Here is a 22,525-nt window from a genome sequence, read left to right as displayed (position 1 = left end):
TTGCGATCATCGGAAGCCCGCCCCTCAGCGGGGCGGGCTTTCGATGATCGCAAGTACGATCTGCCAGTCCAAGGTGGGCAGATCGTACAAGCTTTCAATAAGCATACGACCATCGCAAGACAAAAGTCTTGCGATGGTCGTAAGGTGTATGGGCACCTAAAAGGTCCCCACACACCTTGCGATAATCATACGATAATCGGGGGGAAATCCCGCGATCATACGATTATCGTAAGGTGTGTGGAAGCCGTGCGACCTCTACTACTGTAAGGTCGCACGACTTTTAACTTACGGACATGTTCGAAAACCCGCCGAGCATCGTACGATGTTCGGCGGGTTTGTGGCATGTTCGTACGACAAAAGCCGCACGGGCCAGTGTGCGCAAGCGCACACTGCCCGTTCGGCATTGCGGTCATCGGAAGCCCGGAAGGGGAAGGGGCGTGGCTTGCGATCATCACAAGTACGATCTGCCTATACAAGATAGGCAGATCGTACGTTTTTTTAAGTACCTTACAACCATCGCAAGACAAAAGTCTTGCGATGGTTGTAAGGTGTGTGCCCAGCCTTAGAGGAGAAGACTTGTTGTCTGGACACTTATTAATTAATGGCAAAGGCAGCAGGAACAAACATGGCATAGCTGGAATACATGAGCTTGTAGTTAGACCTGCAGTATGAGTGCTTGTCATGGAAGCGTAGCCCTAGGTGTGGTACACGAGCCTCATGTTACACAGTGTAACTCTGGCTATATTTAGATCCTGACTAATAACAGGAACAGGGCAGAGACATTCAGGTAGCTATTAAGCAAATGTAACCAATGACACATGTACATGCACCTGAAGCTTTGCGATTATTTCCTGCTTTGATGGCCTAAATATTCAAATAAAGAAAATAAATGTACAATGTACTTTTTGTATGTACTGTATATACAGGCCCACTGATAGGGTGGTAGAGCTAGCCCTCCTGTACCAGCCCAGGCCCCATCAGTTCAGCAGAGGGCCCCAGGGGCAAAGAGGAGATTATTCAATTAGCAGTGCCAGTAGCAGAGAAGGGACTATTAGACCATTTTCAGCAGCAGGAGGAGTAATATTGGAGGCCATGGCTCCCAGAGATTAAAGTTCCATCTTTGGTGGCCTGCGACGGGCTGCCCAGGCAGAGTGATATAAAGGAGGAGGGGAGGCTAATGGCTTGCAGCAAGGTCTGGCTAGGATTGTGTGTGACTAGGAGTCTGGGACCCAGTGAGTGCTACCCCAGCCTATGAATAATAAACCAGAATAAATTAAACATTCAATAATTCATTATTTGCTATTAACTATTGATAATTAATATTCTTCCTCCCAGGAATAAGTAATAATTCCCCCCCCTGGGCAGCAACAACAAGTTATTATTACTGCCTTGGGGGGGGGGTATATTAATATTGCTGCCGGGTGAGATTAGTATTGCTGTCTGGGGGGGATATGATTATAGTTGCCTGGGGTAAGGATTGTTATTACTAGTGATTATTTCTGTGGCATGTCATTGCAGGCACTGATACTTGGTGGGGGTTAATGGGGGTCCTGTCAGGTAGGATGTACCTGACCATTTCTATTGGCGGCTCTGTGTATATGGAAATTCCCTAAGAGATCCTGCTGCAGACCCCCAATGCTTTATATACCCAGATGTGGTAAACTTGAGAGTTGACAAGTGACAGTATTCCTCGAGTACAAAAATGAATCCCTAGCACTGGGTACGACAAGGGCTTCCTTGTGTGGGTTAGGACCTGGCAAGTCTACCTCTAAATGTTGTCATTTCTATTTTCTGTATCCCTTTTGGAAAATAAATGCTATATAGTAAGGTGCTTTTATTATGTAACTGTAGGCAAATATACAAAACAATATTTCATTCGCTTTTGCAGTTATTAAAAAAGTATTAAAAATACTTAAAGCGTCACTAACGTCATGAAACAAAAAATTCAGATTTGCTTCAGCATGCCATTTTTACATCTCTCACTCTGTATATTTCAATTTATATATCCATTTAGTCCCAGTAAATACCGTTGAGTAGATGCTGAGAACCACATTCACATATATTTCCTATATTCATGTGTTCACATTTCATTTTGCCTTCCTAATATTTCCCATTGTATTCACACATGCAGAAGCACTGTGCTCAGAAACTACCGTGTTTCCCCGAAAGTAAGACCTAGCGCTATCTTCAGGGATTTCTGTAATATAAGACCTACCCCGAAAATAAGACCTAGTTCGGTGGTAGGTCTTATATTACAGAAATCCCTGAAGATAGTGCTAGGTCTTATTTTTCGCGGTAGCTGCATATAAACTGAATTTTAAATGAAAAGCCCGGCCGCAGCTCCCGCCCGGCCACACGCCAGCCGGCCGCAGCTCCCGCCCCGCCCACACGCCAGCCGAAGTTCCCACCACGCCCACACGCCCAATGGAAGCGGCATAACATCACACCGGGACCGGCAACAGCACGCCGCCTTCCGGGACCTCGTCCAGTCCTCCCCCAGCCAGGAAAGACATCCCCCGAAAATAAGACCTAGTGTCTTTTTTCGTGCAAAAAAAAAATAAGACACTGTCTTATTTTCAGGGAAACACGGTAGTACATTGTTTTTTTCACTACTGCCTCACAGCTCCAACCCCACTTACCTCATGTCCCACCCACATTCCCACCCACCTTTATACCCTGCCAGCCTCTCCTTAGGCCTGAAGCCCCCAGCTGCATTATGGGAGATGACAAGAACTGAAATGACCCGGAAGCACAAAAAACAGAAGCTGCTACTCAGAAGTGGCAGGGATATGCAGTGCTTTTAAAAGGAAAAAAAATATTTTGGAGCATAATAACAAGCCCTTTCACAATGCTCATTCTGAATGTTTAATGCAATGTTGTTGCCTTTAGATCTCATGTACATATATTTTTATATAGTACCCCAATCTGTCTTAGTTTTGGCCTCCTGCACTGGGGACATCTGTAGGTCAGTCAGGCTTTACTGCGTTGCATTGTGAATCTAAGGCTGGGCACACACCGTACAACCATCGCAAGACTTTAGTCTTGCGATGGTTGTAAGGTAATTAAAAAAACGTACTATCTGCCCATCTTGGACAGGCAGATCGTACTTGCGATGTTCGCAAGCCACGCCCCCTTGACGGGCGGGCTTCGGGTGACCGCTGTGCCGAATGGGCAGTGTGCGCTTGCGCACACCGGTCCGTCCGGCGTTTATCTTACGAACATGCTACACACCCGCCGAACATCGTACGATGCTCGGCGGGTTTTCGAACATGTTCCTAAGATAAAAGTTCCTAAGATTATCGTACGATTATCACGAGGTGTGTGGGCACCTTAAGAAGTGCAGCTTGCTGATTGGAGTAGAGAGCAGACAGGTCAAAATCTCTAAGCTGCTGTTTGTTCAGTATCCAATCAAAGTCTTGATGAAGCTGTATTGATTGGACCTACAAGTAAATAGTCAGGACCCCGAATAGTGTCAGGGCTAGCCAGATTATAAAACTGGCTGAACAGAATGACAGTTTTTGTCAGGTAAGGCATGCTCATACATATGCTTTTCTGGTGTGTATTTATCTGTTTGCCTACACTTCAAAAGCACGCTAAGATCACCTTTTGGATCATATGTCATGTTACACCCATATTCAAGGTGCAACATGAAACATCCCATCAACATCACCTCCCCCCCCCCCTTATCTGAATCCCAGGTTTCTTCTCCTCGCAGACACACCCGTGTCCTCCATTGACAGATCTCTTGGCGGGATCTGTGGATGGAGAATATTACAACACATCTAGTACGCTGAACAGTTTTTACAAAAAGAGCCATTCATTCATCTGGCAAGTCAGAATGGAAAGTGTGAGCTGTCAGCTAAACAGAGCACAAGGGAGTCTCCAAACCTTGTAATATTTGCCATAAACCCTGGAAACCAGCATGATGATGGGGAATCCCAGGAAGGTCAACAGCGAGAGCTGCCATGACAGGCTGAACATGAAGACTATCACACCCACGGATTTTACCACACTGCGCAGGAAGACATTAACGTTTTCAGAGACCACATCACTGACGATTGTTGTATCAGAAGTCAGACGAGAGATGATGTCACCTGTAGGTCAGGATCATAAATGTCACACGTTATTACACTTCATTTGTGATAATAGATCACAGGCTTTGATTCTCGGATATAATTCTTAACCAGTGGACATGATGGTTGGAGATCTCTAGTCCTACTACAAAAAGCCCAGAAACTGACATATAAAGTGACTAGGAACATTTCCTCCTATTAAGGGACCTGTAGTGAGTGAAATATATATACCAGGGCTGGGCAAATCTCAGCAGTCAGGTAGCCAATTCTCCTACAATATGACAGCTGGCACCTAACTTTTGAGGTTTTCTGTAGCTGTCAATGGAGCTGGTTCCTAATACAAATCCTGCAGGCTCCTGGATTGGACAAACTGACTCCTGAATTCCATATTCATTTGTCCACCCCTGATGTAGGCTAGCATTGCTGACCTCTCCTGGTTGCCTGTCCTCCTTTTAATCTAATTGCTTTAATATTTCCTGCTCATTGATTTGAAAGTGACACTAAACTCAGGAGTTAAATCTTAAAAATGCATTCAAGTCCCTTAACTATTAATTTAAAAATGTACATGATTTATGTATCACTCAGTGCTGCGCAAACTGTTGGCGCTAAATAAATCTTGTATAATAATTCTGATAACCCACAGAAACTTTTAGGTACGCTACCACCTGCAACCTTAGCAAACCTGGGCAAGGCTGCTGTCTTTTTCAGTTGGGTGACCATTAGCTACACTACAGCACTCTCATATTTGCCTCTCTGCTACCATCTAGTGGATAACTTTTGAAAAAAGAAGAAAATCTGACTCAACCTTTGAGAGCTTGTTCAATGGAGGTGTTTGCTCATTTTGTATTAAAATGTATTTTTAAATGTAATAAAAAGCATGAACATTAGAAAAAAAAAAATGAAACAGGGCTTGTAACACCAACAAGCTTTGTTTCGGTATGCTGGATATAAATCTTGCATTCTGCATTTTTTGAGTGCAGACCTGCCTTTAACCATATAAAGCAGAATTCCAAGAACACTGGTTATTTTGTACACACACAAATACACCACAAAGCTGGAATAAAGTTGTTTTACCTGATCTCGGGAAACCTGCAGTGGTCAGCACTCACCTCTCAATGGTCCTGCATAAAGCTGACCCCACACCTATAGATTTTCTGCAGATTGTCTATGGTCAAAAGGAAAAAGGGATTCTTAAAATACCTGAACAATGCCTGCATTCAATCAGATTGTTCAGGTGTTTTGAGAGCCAGTGGGGCCAACTAGCAAGATACTGAAGCTTGGCCCAGTGGGAGATTCTTCCATCCACACAGTTTAGCGTAGACGGAGGAATCTGTTGCGCTTTTTCCATCTGACCATAGAAAATCTGCAGATAATCTATAGGTGTATGCCCAGCTTAAGACAAGATGACATCAGTGGTCCTTAGACTGTCAGAGCCCAGAGGAGAAGAGACTGCCGGTGGGACCGAGCGTCAGGTAAGTAAATCTGCTTTATTTGACCCCCCTAGACAAAAAGAGCACTTAACCCTTGAAGTACAGGGGGTAGCCCCACTGCAAGGCTATGTTTGTTATTTGCCCGAATTTCTTTTTAAAGTCAAACTCTAGGTTGGCAGCAAAACAAAATAGTAACTGGAGGATTCTGACCTGTGTGATTCTCATCAAAGAAACCGATTTCCTGCGATGTCAAGGAACGGAAAAGCAGGTTTCGGATCCTGATATTCAGTCTGGCGAATGTGAATGTAAAAAGACCGCCCCGTAACCCTGCGGAAAATGAACTAGAAAAAAATAACAGAAAATAAACTGAAACTTAATATTGTTAAATGCTATTGTGTAAAACTACATTGTCACAAATTACTTTTCTTTCTTCTCAAGCTGGAACATAAAGGGGTCAGAAGGAGCCTGAATCAGGAGCCCACAGTGTAAAAAACTCATTTGAAATGCTACAATGTGCGTTTTACATCTTTTATTTACCTGTAAAAGCCACACTTGCATAGGCATCCAAAAGCCCTGAGCCTGTAGACAGGTAAGGGGAGGGGCAGAGTAGCTGGGCCAGCACAAGCAGTAATTATACATTCCTAGAAGAGGAGAGGGCTTTGACGTGGCAGGAAGAAGGGGGAACTGTGGCCATGAAAGGGAATTTACTCTTTCTGGAGTGGTCAAATAATCTAGAAAGTTTAAAGGCACCTTATAAATGAATAAAAAATTGTTTATGGAAAGGAAAAACACTTCAAATAAACATTTGAAATACTTTCATTGTCTGTGCTTTTACCTGCAATCATTAGGTTGCTGACAGGGTCTTTTTAAGGTACCCATATTAGATAATGGACAAACGATAATTTCAGATGATCATTCATGACAGCCAACAGGTTCATAAAGCAGCCAGATCATGCATGTATGTCCAACCACCCTTTGCATGCTTTACATTGCTTTAGAACATGCACATGTTAGTATTACACTTTATGAATGATCCTTATTAGAACCTGCTTAGATACACATGCATGGCAAGGATTCAATCAGATATTATCACACCAGAAGAAGAGTAATGAGCCAGACTGTTACCTCCCCACAGCCAGAACTGCTAGTATTACAACTGCGCTGGAAAACTGCTTCAAACTTCTTTGGACGACAATACCATCTATGACCAGCCCTGTGTAATATGGGCTGAATATTTCCCCTGTGATAAAAGAAAACTGCATTTGTAAACTGATAACCAGCCCCTGTACAGAAAAGAGGCTTCAAATATAGTCCTAGCTGATGAGTTCACTATCATCCATGCACAAATGTTTGTGTGGTCTGGTGCATGGACCATGCCACAATAAAATACATAAAAAGCAATGCCTATAAAAAAAACTAGTACCAAACTTGTGGGTTGACATCAGCAGGTTCAATTGTTGTCTCCATTGGTCAATATTGATGTCACTCTGATTCTCCTGACCTGCAGAAATCAGTTTTTCAATGTGATTTCAATGTAATCATTTTTGTCATATTAGTGCCTAGGTTCATGTTTATTTTAGGGATTAGGTTTAGAGGTGGCTTCAGGGTTGTACATAGGGGTAATCATTATTTTAAGGGTTTGGGTCCAAGTTAAGGGCTAGCTTTAGGAAAACAGTTGAGATTAAGGGGATGATTTATAAAATTATCTACCGAGCCATATGCTGGGTGAGTGCTGTTTGCATGGCATTCCCTCCACTAGAGGGATTTTATGATCCTCTGCTGCATCCAGTGGCAAATGGCTGGGCAGAAGATTACTAAATTATCTCCTAGGGGGTTGGTTTCAGAGCTCAAGGGTAACAGGATAAGGGTAACATCCGCTTTGTGGAATAATTAGATTTCTGGGTGCAATAAATCAATAGGTGTCAATACTACCACACCCAAAACAACCAGAAAATTGATGTACCACCACTTTTATCCTTCAGTAAATAAATGACATCAAACTAATTAGAGCTGCAGCATCTCCAGTGAAAGATTTTTCAACAGGAACCCTGAAATTGATAGCAACCACACACATGATTAAAGCAATCGGTGTCAATGTAAGATCATGACTTATATACATGATAAGTCAGCATGTGTTTGAACCATTGGTGTCAATCCAAGACAATGATATCAATTTGGTTTAGCTTAATGCAGCAGGTAAAGTGTGGACAGGTGCCTTTGCTTTAACTTCACAAGCGGCCTGGTACTCTTGAAACCCAGGGTGCTCTAATAGGCACATGTTTTTTTCTGAAAACCTCAGGACTGTACTGTACCCATCTTCCTCCGCCAAGCCCAACACGAAGTGTCAGAAAACAATGGACCAGCCTCATTGTTTGTAGGTCCTAGGGTAATCATATAAGTACATGCAGGCACTTACATATTACAATGCTATTGTTTAATTCCTTTTCTTTCATTTACATGAGCATCCCTTACTCTGGTGCAAATGAAAACTTTGGCAACTAAATAACATTTTAAATCCTTGAGAAATGTCCATTTAATTAATTATTAATTTCCTTCCCTGTCTACATAAGGCCACGGGTCTGTTACAATCTCCCTAAAATAATTAAATGTGTCAATTACGAGTGTGCTACTCATGGCAGGGAAATTTCAACAGTGGCAACTATCCAAAGACTATATTTATATTTTTAAAAATCTGCCATAGAAAAGGGGCTGTTGATAATCAAAAATGTTAATACATATTTATGATCTATGCTTAGAAAATGTCACCTTCATGTAAAAAGATGACATAGGTGTAATGCGCTGTTCTGTGAGTGATAGGTGCTCTATAATGCACAAGTAAACCCATAACTGGCAGTTATTATAGTCTTGGTTAGAGTCTCTGAATTGCTTGGCTAAGTAATATACTTAAAAGGGTGAAGTGTTTGTATTATGGGCATTATAATTGTGTTTGGTTTAGGAAACAGCATTCCAGGGTACAATAGCAGCTTGTGATTTTTTCATTAACAATCTGGTATGAGGTAAGTAATACAGTGGGAACAACTCAAAAGCTATTATCAAATAACTACTTGATCTGAGATGTGTGAATTGAAGCACCACACCAATTAAAATAGTCCAGATACAACTTTATACCATTAGGGTCAGGTAAACATTCAAGTAAAGTATCCAACCCTTACTCAGCTTTACATTACGGGGTTGAAAACACACCCCTTTCATCAAACAAGCTGCGGACAAGCCTGAAGCACTCCCATCACAACCCAATAAAACTCTCAAGCTGCAGGGATTGTAGTCCACTTGCATGATTTCTCTCGTAAAGCCCTGCTAAAGAGGGTTTATTTTGTACCCCTGAAACACATTGGAAACTCTACTTAAAAATCCCCTTGATCCTAGTGGAATAAAGCTGTATCTGCACTATTTCAATTGGTGTGGCACTTCAATTCCTACATCTACTGTGTTCACTGTCAAGCCAATGATACTGTGGAGATCTTTTGGAGTGCAGAAACAGCCCGTTAGCCAGATCATTCATATTCACATCACTTAACTACTGCTGGATGAGAAACACCAAAAGCATAACCCCACGAGTCCAGCACTTTCTTTCCACACTTCAAAATACTTGATCTGAGAGACAACCTTTCCACTGGTTCAGACTGCATCAAAAGTCAACTCTTTAACTGCACCAGAAGAAACTTCCATGGCCTGGTTGGGGTGTGAAGAAAAACTGGATGGCACCAAAGATATGGAACTGTTCATGACCAAAGGGTGCCTATGAAGCACTACAAAGGAATAATGTTAAGAAACAAATGAGAACTGGTTAGACACCTTAGCGGCATTGCCCGTAAATGAGTTTGTTCTTGGGAAGTGTTGATATGTATGATAAGTTTGAGGAAGGGGAACTTCTAAAATATTGTGACATTACTATTATATTCTACTACTCAATCCGGATGGTCCTCAGACTGATCTAATTTTAAACCTAAATTTTGCAATCTAATCTAATAACTGCAATCTAATTTTGTTTGGTATACTGAGCTCAAGCCAGGCTTGTAATAAGGTTGCACAGTCTGACCTCCAACCAGGTCAGTTATTCTGTGTCTTGTGTAGGCTAATTGCATGTTTAGGCTGATGTATCTTTGCGCCAGGCTGATCTATATAGATCTGATATGGCTAAGGGTTCATGTAGCCCTTTACTGCTACAGCTGTCATAAGAGAACTTACTAGTCTTCTGATGTGTTTATATCTTCCACACTTAGAATTGCCCTGATGTCTATGTAAGCGCCTCCCGGAGACGCAACTAATGTACAGTATATGGTGCAAATCTGTAAAACACTTAGGCCCCATTCACAGACGAATCGGCCTGCACGTACAGCTCCATGCTGCATGCGGGGCCGTACCAAGCAGCTGCCGGGAAGGACAGGTGCTGCGTGTGATTAGTACGCAGCTCCCGTCCTTCTCTATGGGGCTACGCGGCCGTATGCCCCCTTACGCTGGCCCGCCCTGCATATCCGTAGGGGTGTGGGAGAGCGTATTCATACGCCGCCGGAATGGATCCTGTATGCGCCCCGGCCAGAAAATCCGCACCCCTACGTACCTGCAGTTGAGGGGCAGCGTAGCCCCATAGAGAAGGACGGGGGCTGCGTACTAATCACACGCAGCACCTGTCCTTCCCGGCAGCTGCTTGGTACGGCCCCGCACGGAGCTGAACGTGCAGGCCGATTCGTGTGTGAATGGGGACTTACAGGTCACACTCTTACTAAATGCATGGAGGTAACAATTATTCATGTCAGCTAATTTACGAAATATGTTAATTTGGTCCACCAGATGCCTCCAAACTGAAGATTATCAGGACTTCACATCACAACATACAAATGAAACCAATCAAACAATACAGGATCATGTTAACATGTTTCTATATCGCTATATAAGCCTTTTTTATAACAATAACTGTCCTGATGGACCAGCTGGTAATGGACCTAGCCTATACTGCTGCAAAATACTTGCATTGGGGCCCTGCTTTAAACACTACTGAGGGTTCCCAAATTAGGTGAAAATGTTTTAGAACTGTATGCACATGTGGGTTTTTACATAATGAAGCATATGGCACAAATCTAAGGGCAATTTTTAGCTTCAGGGGTAAATGGGGGGGTCATATGCTTGTGATGTCATTTTGAAGGGCACGGTCAAAGTTTGCTGATTAAATTTGACAAAAGGGTAAATTCTACCCCAGAACTGTGTGATTTATGGATGAGCCCAGTTATTTCATTTATGGATAAGCCCAGTTATTGACACTACCTGATAAAACAACTGAAAGGCAGTAACTCTGCATCGTCACAAGTGGGTTTGTGTTAGACTGCAAATTCCTCTGAATTTTCAACTGCCTTTATAAAACTGACTCCAGTAGGCACATTTTCGTGAAAAAATGTGAACAGTTAGCAAAATCAAAAAGGCTGTAGGGGTGAGGGAGGGCCAGAATGTGTTAAAGGTAGCCAAATATCCACATTTATGCAATGAAAGCAGTTTTTCCGTAAGATATATAGTAGATATATGAGCCTTTAAGGCCCTGGTGCCAACCAATCTGCCACTCGGCAGCCACATGCCACCCTGTGGCACTTACTGTGCAGGCCCTCGGGCCCCTGCAGACAGTAGTCTGTTTTGGAGATTATCCAAGCCAGTAAGGTAAAGGAAATATATTATTTAGCTTGGCTTCTAGGTATTGGTTTTGGTTTCTTTTGCAGTCACAGTATTTTACTTGTTCTGTGCTGTCTAAACCTTTTTATTATAAATGTTTTTATTTCACATTTTAATAGATTTTGTTAAGAGAAATATTAAATGTGGCACAAGTAGTTTTTAAGAGAGCGATAGGGAGCACAAAGGTGGAAGTGACTTGTATAGGGACAGTAATAACAGTGAGGTAGTCTCATGTGATACGTCTCCAGGCTATGACTGTCTCCTAAAAGATGTCCCCAGTATCTAGCAACTCCTATAGCAAATTTGCTTCCTCTGACCATCTCCTGTTGTTCAATCTCTGATACCTTTCTGTATCTGTAGCATTACATTCAGTGACTAATATGTTCTGCCCTTTGGTGATGTCAGGAGCTGCACTTGAGCCCTTCAGTGTCAAGTAAGTTGACTACCACTTCTTATAGTAAACATGTCATTACAGAATTATGGGAACCTAACTTTATAAGCTGATATTTCTCTGGGTGTCAGGCACACTGTCTGGTATCACTGCTTGCAGTCAATAACATCAAAATCCCAACATTTTGAATCACTAAATTGAATTTCACATGCTAGTGCACTTAATATACATTTCCCTCTACCCACGTATTGTAAAGCCTACTGAACATATTAAGGATCTGCTAAATAGATGCCTTTAGAGAACAATTGTTCATCACTTACCCATTGTGCATAGAAGAAGGAAAAAAAAAGCTATGAAGAGATAACCAGAATCCTGTTTAGAGTACGATAGTAGTCTTCCTATGGTTGCCCCGGATGTGTCACTTTCTACCTCTCTCCTCTGTGTGTCCACCTGTGCCACCTCCTGGTCTTCTAGAAGGCCAGAATACGTTGTCTCCTGTCTGCAAGGAGTGAAATCTCCCATCTGTTTCCATGCAAAGAGTGTTAGAGCTGATGACAGCCAGGTCCATGACAGGAGACTCCAGAACCAGGCATCTTGTACTGGCTTTTCCTCTTCAGAAAACAGCAGCAATTTAATCATGGCATAAGAAGCAATGAGGTAGCACAGCAAAGTCATTGGATTTATAAATGCCCGCAGCCGCTGGGGACCATTCTCCCTGTTCCAGGAGACACCTATGACAGCTCCAACACATATACAGGTCCTCAATAGAGTAGTCCCCCAGATATCCAGCATAGAGTGAAATATATTAAACTGCATCACATCTTCAAAGAAACTTGCCTTTTTACAGCTGTATATATACAGAACTGTGGATAGAGTCAGGTCACAAAGTGCAAAAGTTAGAGTGCAAAGCATAACATGGCGAGGCATCATCTTTACCAGTTAGGTGTTGTTAGAACCACGTAAGACACATGTTCAATTATATCCCTGCAAATGATACCACCAGATATCTCATGTTAAAAGAATACAATAGTATTAAAACAGCCATATCAGTCATTTTACAAGTCTGGATGAATACATTCCTTACATGTCACTATATGCAGCCACGGTATCATTTAAAAAAAAAGTACTGTGTGAAAAATAGTTGTTAAGCTTCATTGTCTGAGCCTAGCCTGTCTCTTAAAGTCTAATACCAGGAGAATTATATTAATAATAATATATTATTTATATATTGCAGGCAGGTGGAGGCATTTCCTCTGTCTTCCTTCTTGTGTAAATGTAAATCTGATAGATTTTAACACTGGCTGGTCACAGACTGAGAGACAGCAATGCGGGGCTGAACTGTGTGAAACCAACAAGAACATGAAGGCTATCACAAATTTAAGGCGTTACACAACTACATTATTAATGGACCAGTATTTTGGTCCCAGAAGAAGATGCTGACCTTGGCACCTAGAACAAACATTCCATCTGCCTTCTGAGAAGAAAGGAAGATAAAATAATGTCAGGGGGATTACTGTGAGCTCTTTTAGTTGTAATAAAGATCTGTAAGTGTCACATATTACTTAGTATGCATGTACCTAACATAAAAAATATTTCTGATGATAGACGTGCTTTAACAAGTTGGATGCATGACAGTTCTTTCATTTTGAAGTGTGTTTGGAAATTCTGAACCGTTCACATTTATGACTGGTGGTAGGAGCTACTTTGTATCATTGTTCCTTGTGAATAATAAAACTGTCTAAAAACAATTAGGGCCCATTCACACTAGATGCAGTGCGTTTCGGCCCGATTCTGGCCAGAACGCACTGCCTCGCATTGCAGCCGGCTCACTTTTTAGTGGGGCAGGAGGGGGCGTGACGTGCCATTGAAGTGAATGGCGCCGTAGCCACGCCCTCCGGCTGCAATACGATCGCCCATACGGGATCGCAAGGCACATTGTGCCTGCGGTCCGGTGTGATCAAAATAGTGCTTGCAGCATTTTAATCGCACCGCACCGGACCGCAGGCACGTTGTGCCTTGCAATTCCCGTGCGGGCAATCGCATTGCGGCCAGAGGGCGCGGCTACGGCGTCATTCACTTCAATGGCCCGCCACGCTGCCTCCTGCCCCACTAAAAAGTGAGCCGGCCGCAATGCGAAGCAGTGCGTTCTGGCCAGAATCGGGCCGGAACGCACTTCATCTAGTGTGAATGGGCTCTTAGAGGCCTTTCACACAGGCATTCCAATTATGTGTTAGTCTATGGGCAGTCTGATCTAAATGGAATGGTGATATCACAATGGTGACATCAACTTCAATTAGCAGGGGATCCGTGGATGGATCCCCTGCAGATTGGACTAAAGGTGTCTGTGTGAAAGTGGCCTTATACATCCATTGATCAATCCACCCAAATTGACATTTCAGTTCTTGATAGATGTTGAAGAGTTAAACTTCCCAACAATTTTGTTATACCTCTCAAGCGCTCTGTTGGTGAGATATCGGAGCTTTTACATGCTTTTATGTTATGAAGAAATAAATAGGAGGCATTAAAACATACAAAGACCCGCAGGTTGATATGAACATAACACAAAGCTCTGTTATTCTATTAATAGAATGCAGCAGTATAAAGGCCTGTGTCAACAGGCTTTTGTTCACTTCAAGTGGGTTTTACATTCTCGTACAAGTCTACAAACATGCGTAAAGCTGGTCAAAAGCAGGTCAGAAGGAGATCAACTGCAGGTCATATGCACTTGTCAATGAAATCTGAATGATCTAGAAAGTGTTTCAGACTGATGTCAAACTGATGCTATTTACACGAGCTCAAAGCTTGTCAACACAGGCCCTAAGGGCCAATTCACACTGGGTCCGTTGCGTTGCGATCCACTGCACTGCGATCCATTTTTCAAAGAATGCTAACAGAAGGGCACCGGAAAATGAATGGGTGCGAATGGAGCTAGTTCACATGGCTTCGTTCCATTGCGTTACACTAAAAAAAAAAGGAAAAGGTGCACCACTTTTTTTTCAGCACAACGTAATGCAACGCATTCGGTGTGAACTAGCCCCATTCACACCCATTCATTTTTCAGTGTCCTTCTGTTAGCATTCGTTGAAAAATAGATCGCAACTGAAAGGGTTGGAAGAAATCGGAAGGTACAATTCCAAGTCGACTTGCGATTGACTTGCGATTTCCTTCCAATTTTGGTGTGAATGGGCCCCAAATGTCACAGCGGATAAAGCTCCTTCTGTAAATTAGTTCATGGGGAACTAATTAGTTCAACAAAAGTAGCCACCCTCCAGAAGGAAGGACAGTGTCAGCACCAATTCAGAGATGATTTGAGGATCTACAGCCGAGTGATACACAAATGAGATACATTTTTGTTAATAGTTAAGCTACTTGAATGCATTTTACCGATTTAACTCCTGCGTTTTTTATAAGAGTGGCACGATGTGCTTATCTCTGAGAATTGTTAGATAAACATGTGAGTACAAAATGCTTATACATCGTAATAATTACCGCCAGGGCTGTTTTTGCCCTATGACGATTGCCCTTACACCATGGGCACACCACTACTGCTATACTGCTTGTATTCAGAATGGTCTATACCTATATATGTTACCCATGTATCGTGTATTTACACAATAAAGCTGACTTTTGAATTAAAAAAAAAACTCCTGCGTTTAGTTTCACTTTAACTTAACTTCATTAAACTGTTATTTTATAGCACTCACTGTTCAAAAAAATGTCCTTTGTGTTCAAAGAGTCACAGTGCAGCAGCGTGCCATATGCTGATAACAATACATGACACTGTCCTTTTCTTCCATGATCAAATTACCTACAGGAACATACATTTTTAATAGGCAGAACAAATTCTATTTCCCTGGCGGACCCAAGATGCACTTGGGATGGGCACTCACTGGTACATTGTGGAGTTGCAAGTTCATCAGAAAAAATAATAGGATAAAAGTAGGACCTTTACAGTGGAGCTTCCCTCACATTATTAGGGTTAGGTGGTCAATTTGTCTAGGGGTCACTATCAAAGCAGATTTACTTACCTGATCCTCGCTGCTGCCGACTTCCTCCGGTCCTCGCAGCCTCTTCTCCCCTTCACTCTGGCAGTCTATGGACCGCTGATATCATCACGTTTAATGCAGTTCCATTGACTTGCATTGGATGTGAGGACGCCAAAGGACATTCCAAAATCAGGAGTGGAGGGGGAGAGAGGTGAGCACTGACCACTGCTGAACCGAGGATTAGGTGGGTAAATCTGCTTTTTTTGAGTCCCCTAGAAAAAATTGTCATTGTCATTGCTGAGCCTGATGAAGGGGACCCTGCATGGCCCCGAAAGCTTGTTCTGATGACATGACAGTTCAATAAATGAACACTTTGGATTACAAATGATTCTGGTGTGACATCTATCTACAATCACCCTAGAATAAATGAGCCCTTAACCCTTGCAGTTTTTTTCTTTACCCAGAGTTCTTTTTGAAAGTATATTTAAACCCATCAATCAAAAATGTACTATATTGCAGTTTACTGTTTACACGTGGTGGCTGTATTAGTTTTTTTTTTTTTTTAAAGCTGGCTATATTTTCTGAAATTACAGAAAAATGCCTGTTGATCCTGACAGAAATTCTGCGCCCTTGAATTTTCCTGAGCAATGGATTGAAAACTCAAACAATGTTATCAGCCTTTCTAGCGTTTTCCTCCTTATGGAATGAAGGTTGAGAAGAAGGAAAGGTGTTTGTAGTCCAGAACAGGAGAGCAGCCTAAGTTAACAGTGCTGCTCCTCTATAGACACAGTGTGAAAAGTATAAGATGTCACTAAGTTGTCATAAGTTGTTAAGACAGGAAGTGTGTTACTGGCACGATTACAAGGTGAAAATAAAGGTAAAAAAGCATGAAAAGAATAATACAGCCATCACCTCTAAGGGCTGTAAGTGTAAAATCGATGGTTTGTTTGGTTTATTTATTTATTTTATAGTTAAAGAACAATGTTGATATACTGTATGTTTAAATGTTTTCTCCCCGCTAAGGGCTGGTGCAGACCTGGGCAATCCGGGACGCATGTCCTGGGACCGTGCACTCGTGTGCAGTTGCACACAACGGTTGCAGCACGGCCCCATTGATTTCAATGGGGTTACATCCGCTTGGCAATCGCAGAGAAAAGGTAAATGCAGCTTTTTTACGGTGTTCAATTGCACGGGCGGAATTGTGGCGGGAAACCGCGCAATCCACCCGGTGCGACTGGGGTGCCATAAGAAAAGAATGGCACTGCCAGCGCGTTCAGCGTCCACGATTGTCGTGCAGTCACGGATCGGGCAAGTGTGAACCTGGCCCAAGTGATTTGAATGAATATTTTGAATAGAAAATAGAAAACAAAACCTACCAGCTTCAACTGTTTTGTATTGTGGGCAGAACACATGGCATTGGCCTGAACAAGCAGTAGCTGCAGTGTGGATAGGCAAGCATTACAACCTCTTGTACCTATATACTGGAAATTGGAAGCTATTAATCAGTCGTGGTCATGCTACACACCACAAAGCAACTTCAATAAAGTACGCAGGACGTGTGCGTAGCTATAGGTTTAGGTGGGTTTCTTGTTCTTAACCTCCTGCCGTCTGCCCATTGAGAAAAAACGGATGGCAGACTCCCATTTGTGGCATTTTGACGGCATTTTTTTCCTGCTCGCGCATGGGCAGGAAAAACCCGTACTTTCAGCATAACCGTTACTGGCTGTTTCTCATACAACCGAGCAACAGTCTATAGCCGTCGATTGGTTGTATGGGGTGATTTGATCTGCCGCATGACCCCCCCCCCGCGCGAGGGCCGCCGCTCATGACCCCCTCCTCTTAAATCAACGGGATCCTATAGCCCATCTGCAGCCCGGGACCAGCTCGGGAGGGCGTCAGGAGGAAGATGGGAGGGAGATCAGCATCTTCTTCCTCCTTGCTGATCTCTCTCCGTATGGTGAATGCAGAAGTGTCACTTCCGCATTCACCTGTCAGTCATCTGGCTGCTATAGACAGAGAATAGAAGCTGATGAAGCAGATCTGTTCATCAGCTTCTTTTGGGGTCCCCAGGTAACATTAGGGGTCCTAGAGACCCCTAATGTCTCCATAAAGAGGACCTGTCAGTGTGCCTTTGCTATTATATAGGGGGATTGTTATCCCCTATGTAATAGCAACAACAATAAGTGTAAAAAAAAAAATATATAAATAAAAAAGAGTTAAAATAAAAGTTACATGTTAAATATCACCGCAAACGTCGGAGTGAGAGCAATCATTTTAGGGCCATCAATCACTGATAACACTAAACTGATGAGCGGTAAAAGCTTTTAAAGCGTCGCCTATGGGCAATTTTGGGTATTGTAGCTCTTGAAGGTTTCGCGCGTGCGTGCAATTTTAAGGCTTGACATGTTTGGTGTCTTTTTACCCGACGTAACCATGTCTCTTATATTTTACCAAAAAATTGGTACCCACCAATGTGGCAGTTCTAATTGAGATATGATTTGTACAAATCCAGCTCCATTCCTAGTACATCCCTTAGACCCTCCTGTCCACTTTCTAGTATATGTTGTTAGCACTTACTCATTCTAGATATATAGAAATAACATATCCCAGTGAGAATACTAACCATGGCTTTTGTAGAATTCTCCAAAAATGCTGCACATCGCCCTAGGATACTTCAGGCAGGATCAAATGATACTTTATCTTTTAGAATGGATTCACATCACATGTGTTGTGATTAGTTGATGCACGGTAAACGGACTTGCGTCAATGTGTGGTTTTTTTTAAGTGTCATGTTACTGTGCATTTTTTTTAAACAGCAGGAGCCAAAATGCCTTTATTTCCTTTACAGTATTGCTGCACATTGCAACACGTTGGCATTAATACCTTAAAGGTGTATTCCACTTTTTGCAGAAAATGTATAACGCCAATGTATTCATCCATTTTTTGCATTACAGCCTGCAAAGCATGGCAACTGGGATCAATGGATGGCAGGTGCAATGTGCAACGTCCTACAGACTGATTCTCCAGCCTCAGGTCCGTACTGAAGTACACTATATTGCCAAAAGTATTGGGACACCTCTCCAAATCATTGGATTCGGGTGTTCTATGAAATTTCCTTGCTACTAAATATTCCACGGTCAACTGTTAGTGGTATTATAACAAAGTGGAAGCAACTGGGAACAACGTAAAATGACAGAGCGGGGTCAGCGCATGTTGAAGTGCACAGAAGTCGCCAACTGTCTGCAGAGTCATTAGCTACAGACCTCCAAACTTAGTGTTGCCTTCAGATTGGCACAACAACAGTGCGTAGAGAGCTTCATGGAATGGGTTTCCATGGCCGAGCAGCTGCATCCAAGCCTTACATCACCAAGTGCAATGCAAAGTGTCGGATGCAGTGGTGTGAAGCACGCCGCCACTGGACTCTAGGGAAGTGGAGACGTGTTCTGTGGAGTGAGCAATCACGCTTCTCTGTCTAGCAATCCCATGGACGTGCCTGGGTTTGGCGGTTGCCAGGAGAATGGTACTTGTCTGACTGTATTGTGCCAAGTGTAAAGTTTGGTGGAGGGGAGATTATGGTGTGGAGTTGTTTTTCGGGGGTTGGGTTTGGCCCCTTAGTTCCAGTGAAGGGAACTCTTATGGCATCAGCATACTAATGTCCAACATCAGTACCTGACCTCACAAATGGTCCAACATTCCCATAGACACACTCCTAAACATGTGGACGCCTTCCCAGAAGAGTTGAAGCTGTTATAGCGGCAAAGGGTGGGCCAACTCAATAATGAACCCTACAAACTAAGACTGGGATGCCATTAAAGTTCATCTACATGTAAAGGCAGGCGTCCCAATACTTTTGGTAATATAGTGTATGTACGTCATTGTGCTCCATAGAACTAGAATTCCGCTTTGCTACAGTGGCACACATGACTTGTATTTTATTTATTCACACATCCTGTAAATGAATACCGTGGCTGTATTGGAAAAGCCATGCACAGTCTTGCTGAATTCAGCAACATACGGGAGCCTACAGGAAGAAGCACCCTGAGATTCAGGTAAGTGGGAGAAAGGGGGGGTTGAGGGTGGGAGGCTGCGGAATGGCATCATATTTCATGCTATACCTTAAATATGGGTTTAACATGAAACATGGTATTAAAAGTGGAATTGGCCTTTAATCTAAACTCCTTACAGCTTGATCTGAACAGCAAACTTGAGCTAACCCTATCCCCCGTGGTTCTCAGCTGGTGGGTCACGACCCAAAAGTGGGTCGAAATCCCATGTTCAGTGGGTCGCCAGGCGCCTTCCACTGCGCCAGGTGAGAGTACCCTCAGCCTCCCCCTAGAGCAGTACTGTCAGTTCTCACGCCAGGCAGCCATTCAAAAAATGCTGCCTGGTGCAGAGTGTCAGCTTGAGGTGGGGTGGGCTGGGGGTATGGCCGTGAGGAAGCTCCATCCATACGTGCATTGCTTACAGCTCCCTTGTGTGCCCTGTAGAGGTGCCTGAACATGAGTGGTGTCACATTCCGTCTCTCGGCTCCTCTATAGGGCGGGCCATGTGATTAACGCACTGTACCACGCAATCACACCTACCATGTGTTCTGATGCAGGAGGTGCGTTGTTTTGCCATTCATTTGAATGGCACTTAAATGCACCTCCTGCCCATAGTTTGATTGCCTGCACCAGAACGTGCGGTACCACAATGCCGTGCGTCCTGTGCGGTGCGACTAGGGTCGCGGCTTAATGACCAAGGACAAATGTGAGTCCTGAGGTTACACAGGTTGAGAACCACTGCCTTAGCCTATTTCTTAACATTAGGTGAAATTCTAAAGAGCTGTGAGATCGACAGAGAGGGGAACAGTGAAGAAAATGAAGCTCGTATTGCATTTTGGCAAATGTAAAAAAGAACTCTGGGCATTTTAAAAATGAATCTTTGCGATGGGGCTAACCCCTGCACTGATGGGTTAAGTGCTAGTTTTGGTCTAGGGGCTAAAACAAAAAATAAATACTCACGGGATTCCTTGAGCCTGCCTGGCAGCTAGACCCGTCCCCACAGCCTCTTCTCCCTCAGGCAAGGACCCATGAAGTCATCACGTCTATGGCAGTCCATTAACTTCCATTAGACGCGAGGATGTTGAGGGACATACCACAGCCAGGCGTGGAGGGAGAGAGAGGTGCTGCGGGATCCGGTGAGTGTACCTTCTTTATTCTGGCCCTAGAGAAAAACGTACAGTGCAGGGGTAGCCCACACTTCAGGGGTCATTTTTAAAATACCCATAGTTCTAGATTGTACGGTCACAGTGTAACATGTTTGGTGCGCTTCAGAGATGTAAGAAACTGCTAAGTGACTAAGTCATTCTTCAAGATGAAACAAAGTTAAAGCAGAAATAACACGCAAAAATGCGCTGATTGGTGCTTTTCCATTGAAGTCTATGGAGCATAACGAGCTGATAAGTGCCACAAAAGAATCTCAGGGACTATTTGAAACACGCATATTTTTAAATGCGATTCAGCACATTTGCGTGAATGGCACCCATAGGAATACATGGGATTTTAATTTGCATGCGTTTCAGCACGACAAAACGCCCTGGTGTGAACGGGGTCTAAAATATTAAATATTTGTGTTTATTCTATGTTGTGAAGCCCCATAAAAAAGCCCCATTAACTTTAAAAAGATTCACCGCTAAGTTTGCGTTCTCCAAATTTCAAACCCAGGCTCATCACTAATTTCAATGACACTTTGGTCTCACTCTGATTCTCAAATGTTTTCAGTACCAAGCGCCCAGTTGGATGAGTGATGCGCCAGCGCTGGAGATGCTCAAATGTTACTTTTCCAATAACTGAAGATCAATGTGATCATCCCACTTGGATATGAGACTGCAGAAGGAAATACTTATCTACTGTCCCTGTTTGATGATGACCTGAGTGCACTTTATTTGGTCCAGGCAGCAGAGACAGTACAGCACAGTATACAATATATAAGCAGGGCCAGGTTACCTCACACACAGAAGTCGGAGATGAGAGAAGATGTCACCCCCCGGCAGATCCCCCCACCCTGACACGCACACACACCATGCGATGTGCTGATCTATAAGACAGTGATGGTCCTTACCTCGGCTCTGCGTACACTGCTCACCTCCAGCAACCTGCAGACTTTGCTGTAATGACTCAGGGCACCGATCATCTGATGACGGCTAAGCCACGCCCACTGCTGTACAGCACAGGCTCCCCTGGAGGATGCTCTTCCTAGTTAAAGGGACAGCGCGGGATAATGAGGGGGACCTGTACCCGATGGAAGATACAAGTAACACACAGCAAGCGGGCTTAAAACTGCTGCAGGGATCCCAAATTGAAATAAGTAGGTGCCCTTCTCATTTCACGGAGGTACAACAACAAGGAAGAGAGCACCCCTCTGAAATGATGGCAGAAAGCAAAGAAGCTAATGCTTCCTTTGCTATCTGCTGTTTTTTGTAGTGTTCTGACAGCTGCTGCCATCAGAACAAAAAAAAATGGCATAGGATATAATAGCTAGATTGCTATTGGCTATTTCAATTTGCAATAGTCAATAGCTAGCTGGCTATTGCACCCGCCCTCTGCTGCTGTCAGTCAGCAGAGGTGGAACTGATGGAGAACTTCAGGTCCACCTCTGCTGATTGACAGCAGCAGTGGGCGGGTGCAATAGCTAGTCTGCTATTGGCTATTGCAAATTCACCTCACTGCTTGCTAGGATGTGGATGGGAAGATACTGCACTTCACATATAGTGGACCTGCCCAAAGGTCATAGCCAGGGCTGTAGCTACCATGGGGCGAGTGAGGCCCTCACACACACACAACTAGACATGTTCAAAGACTATAAATTTGTTTTGGACTAAATGCACGAAAACTAAAAATGTTTTCATTAGTTTCTTCAAAAACACATTTTTATGCTATTTTGGATTTGGCCGCCAGCGCATTCTGCGCATGCGCGCTGCCATCC

At 43.3% G+C, this 22,525-nt stretch overlaps 1 protein-coding gene across 1 annotated transcript in view; it reads right to left on the bottom strand.

Moving 5' to 3' along the window:
• ABCB9 (ATP binding cassette subfamily B member 9) overlaps positions 1-21,699 on the bottom strand; it is a 40,612-nt gene extending 18,913 nt beyond the window's left edge. Inside the window, exons 1-5 of the mRNA XM_018557576.1 lie at positions 21,662-21,699; positions 11,894-12,557; positions 6,629-6,743; positions 5,714-5,844; positions 3,889-4,094 (exon numbers count right to left, since the gene is read on the bottom strand). Of these exons, the coding sequence (XP_018413078.1) occupies positions 3,889-4,094; positions 5,714-5,844; positions 6,629-6,743; positions 11,894-12,503 (1,062 nt within the window). The 5' untranslated portion in view covers positions 12,504-12,557; positions 21,662-21,699. The remainder of the gene's footprint in view (positions 1-3,888; positions 4,095-5,713; positions 5,845-6,628; positions 6,744-11,893; positions 12,558-21,661) is intronic.
• Between the last annotated feature and the right edge of the window lie 826 nt (positions 21,700-22,525).

Source organism: Nanorana parkeri, unplaced genomic scaffold (genome assembly GCF_000935625.1).
Source record: "Nanorana parkeri isolate BGI_ZX_2015 unplaced genomic scaffold, ASM93562v1 scaffold13, whole genome shotgun sequence".
Classification (NCBI taxonomy): domain Eukaryota; kingdom Metazoa; phylum Chordata; class Amphibia; order Anura; family Dicroglossidae; genus Nanorana; species Nanorana parkeri.
This window is presented reverse-complemented; position numbering and strand designations above follow the sequence as displayed.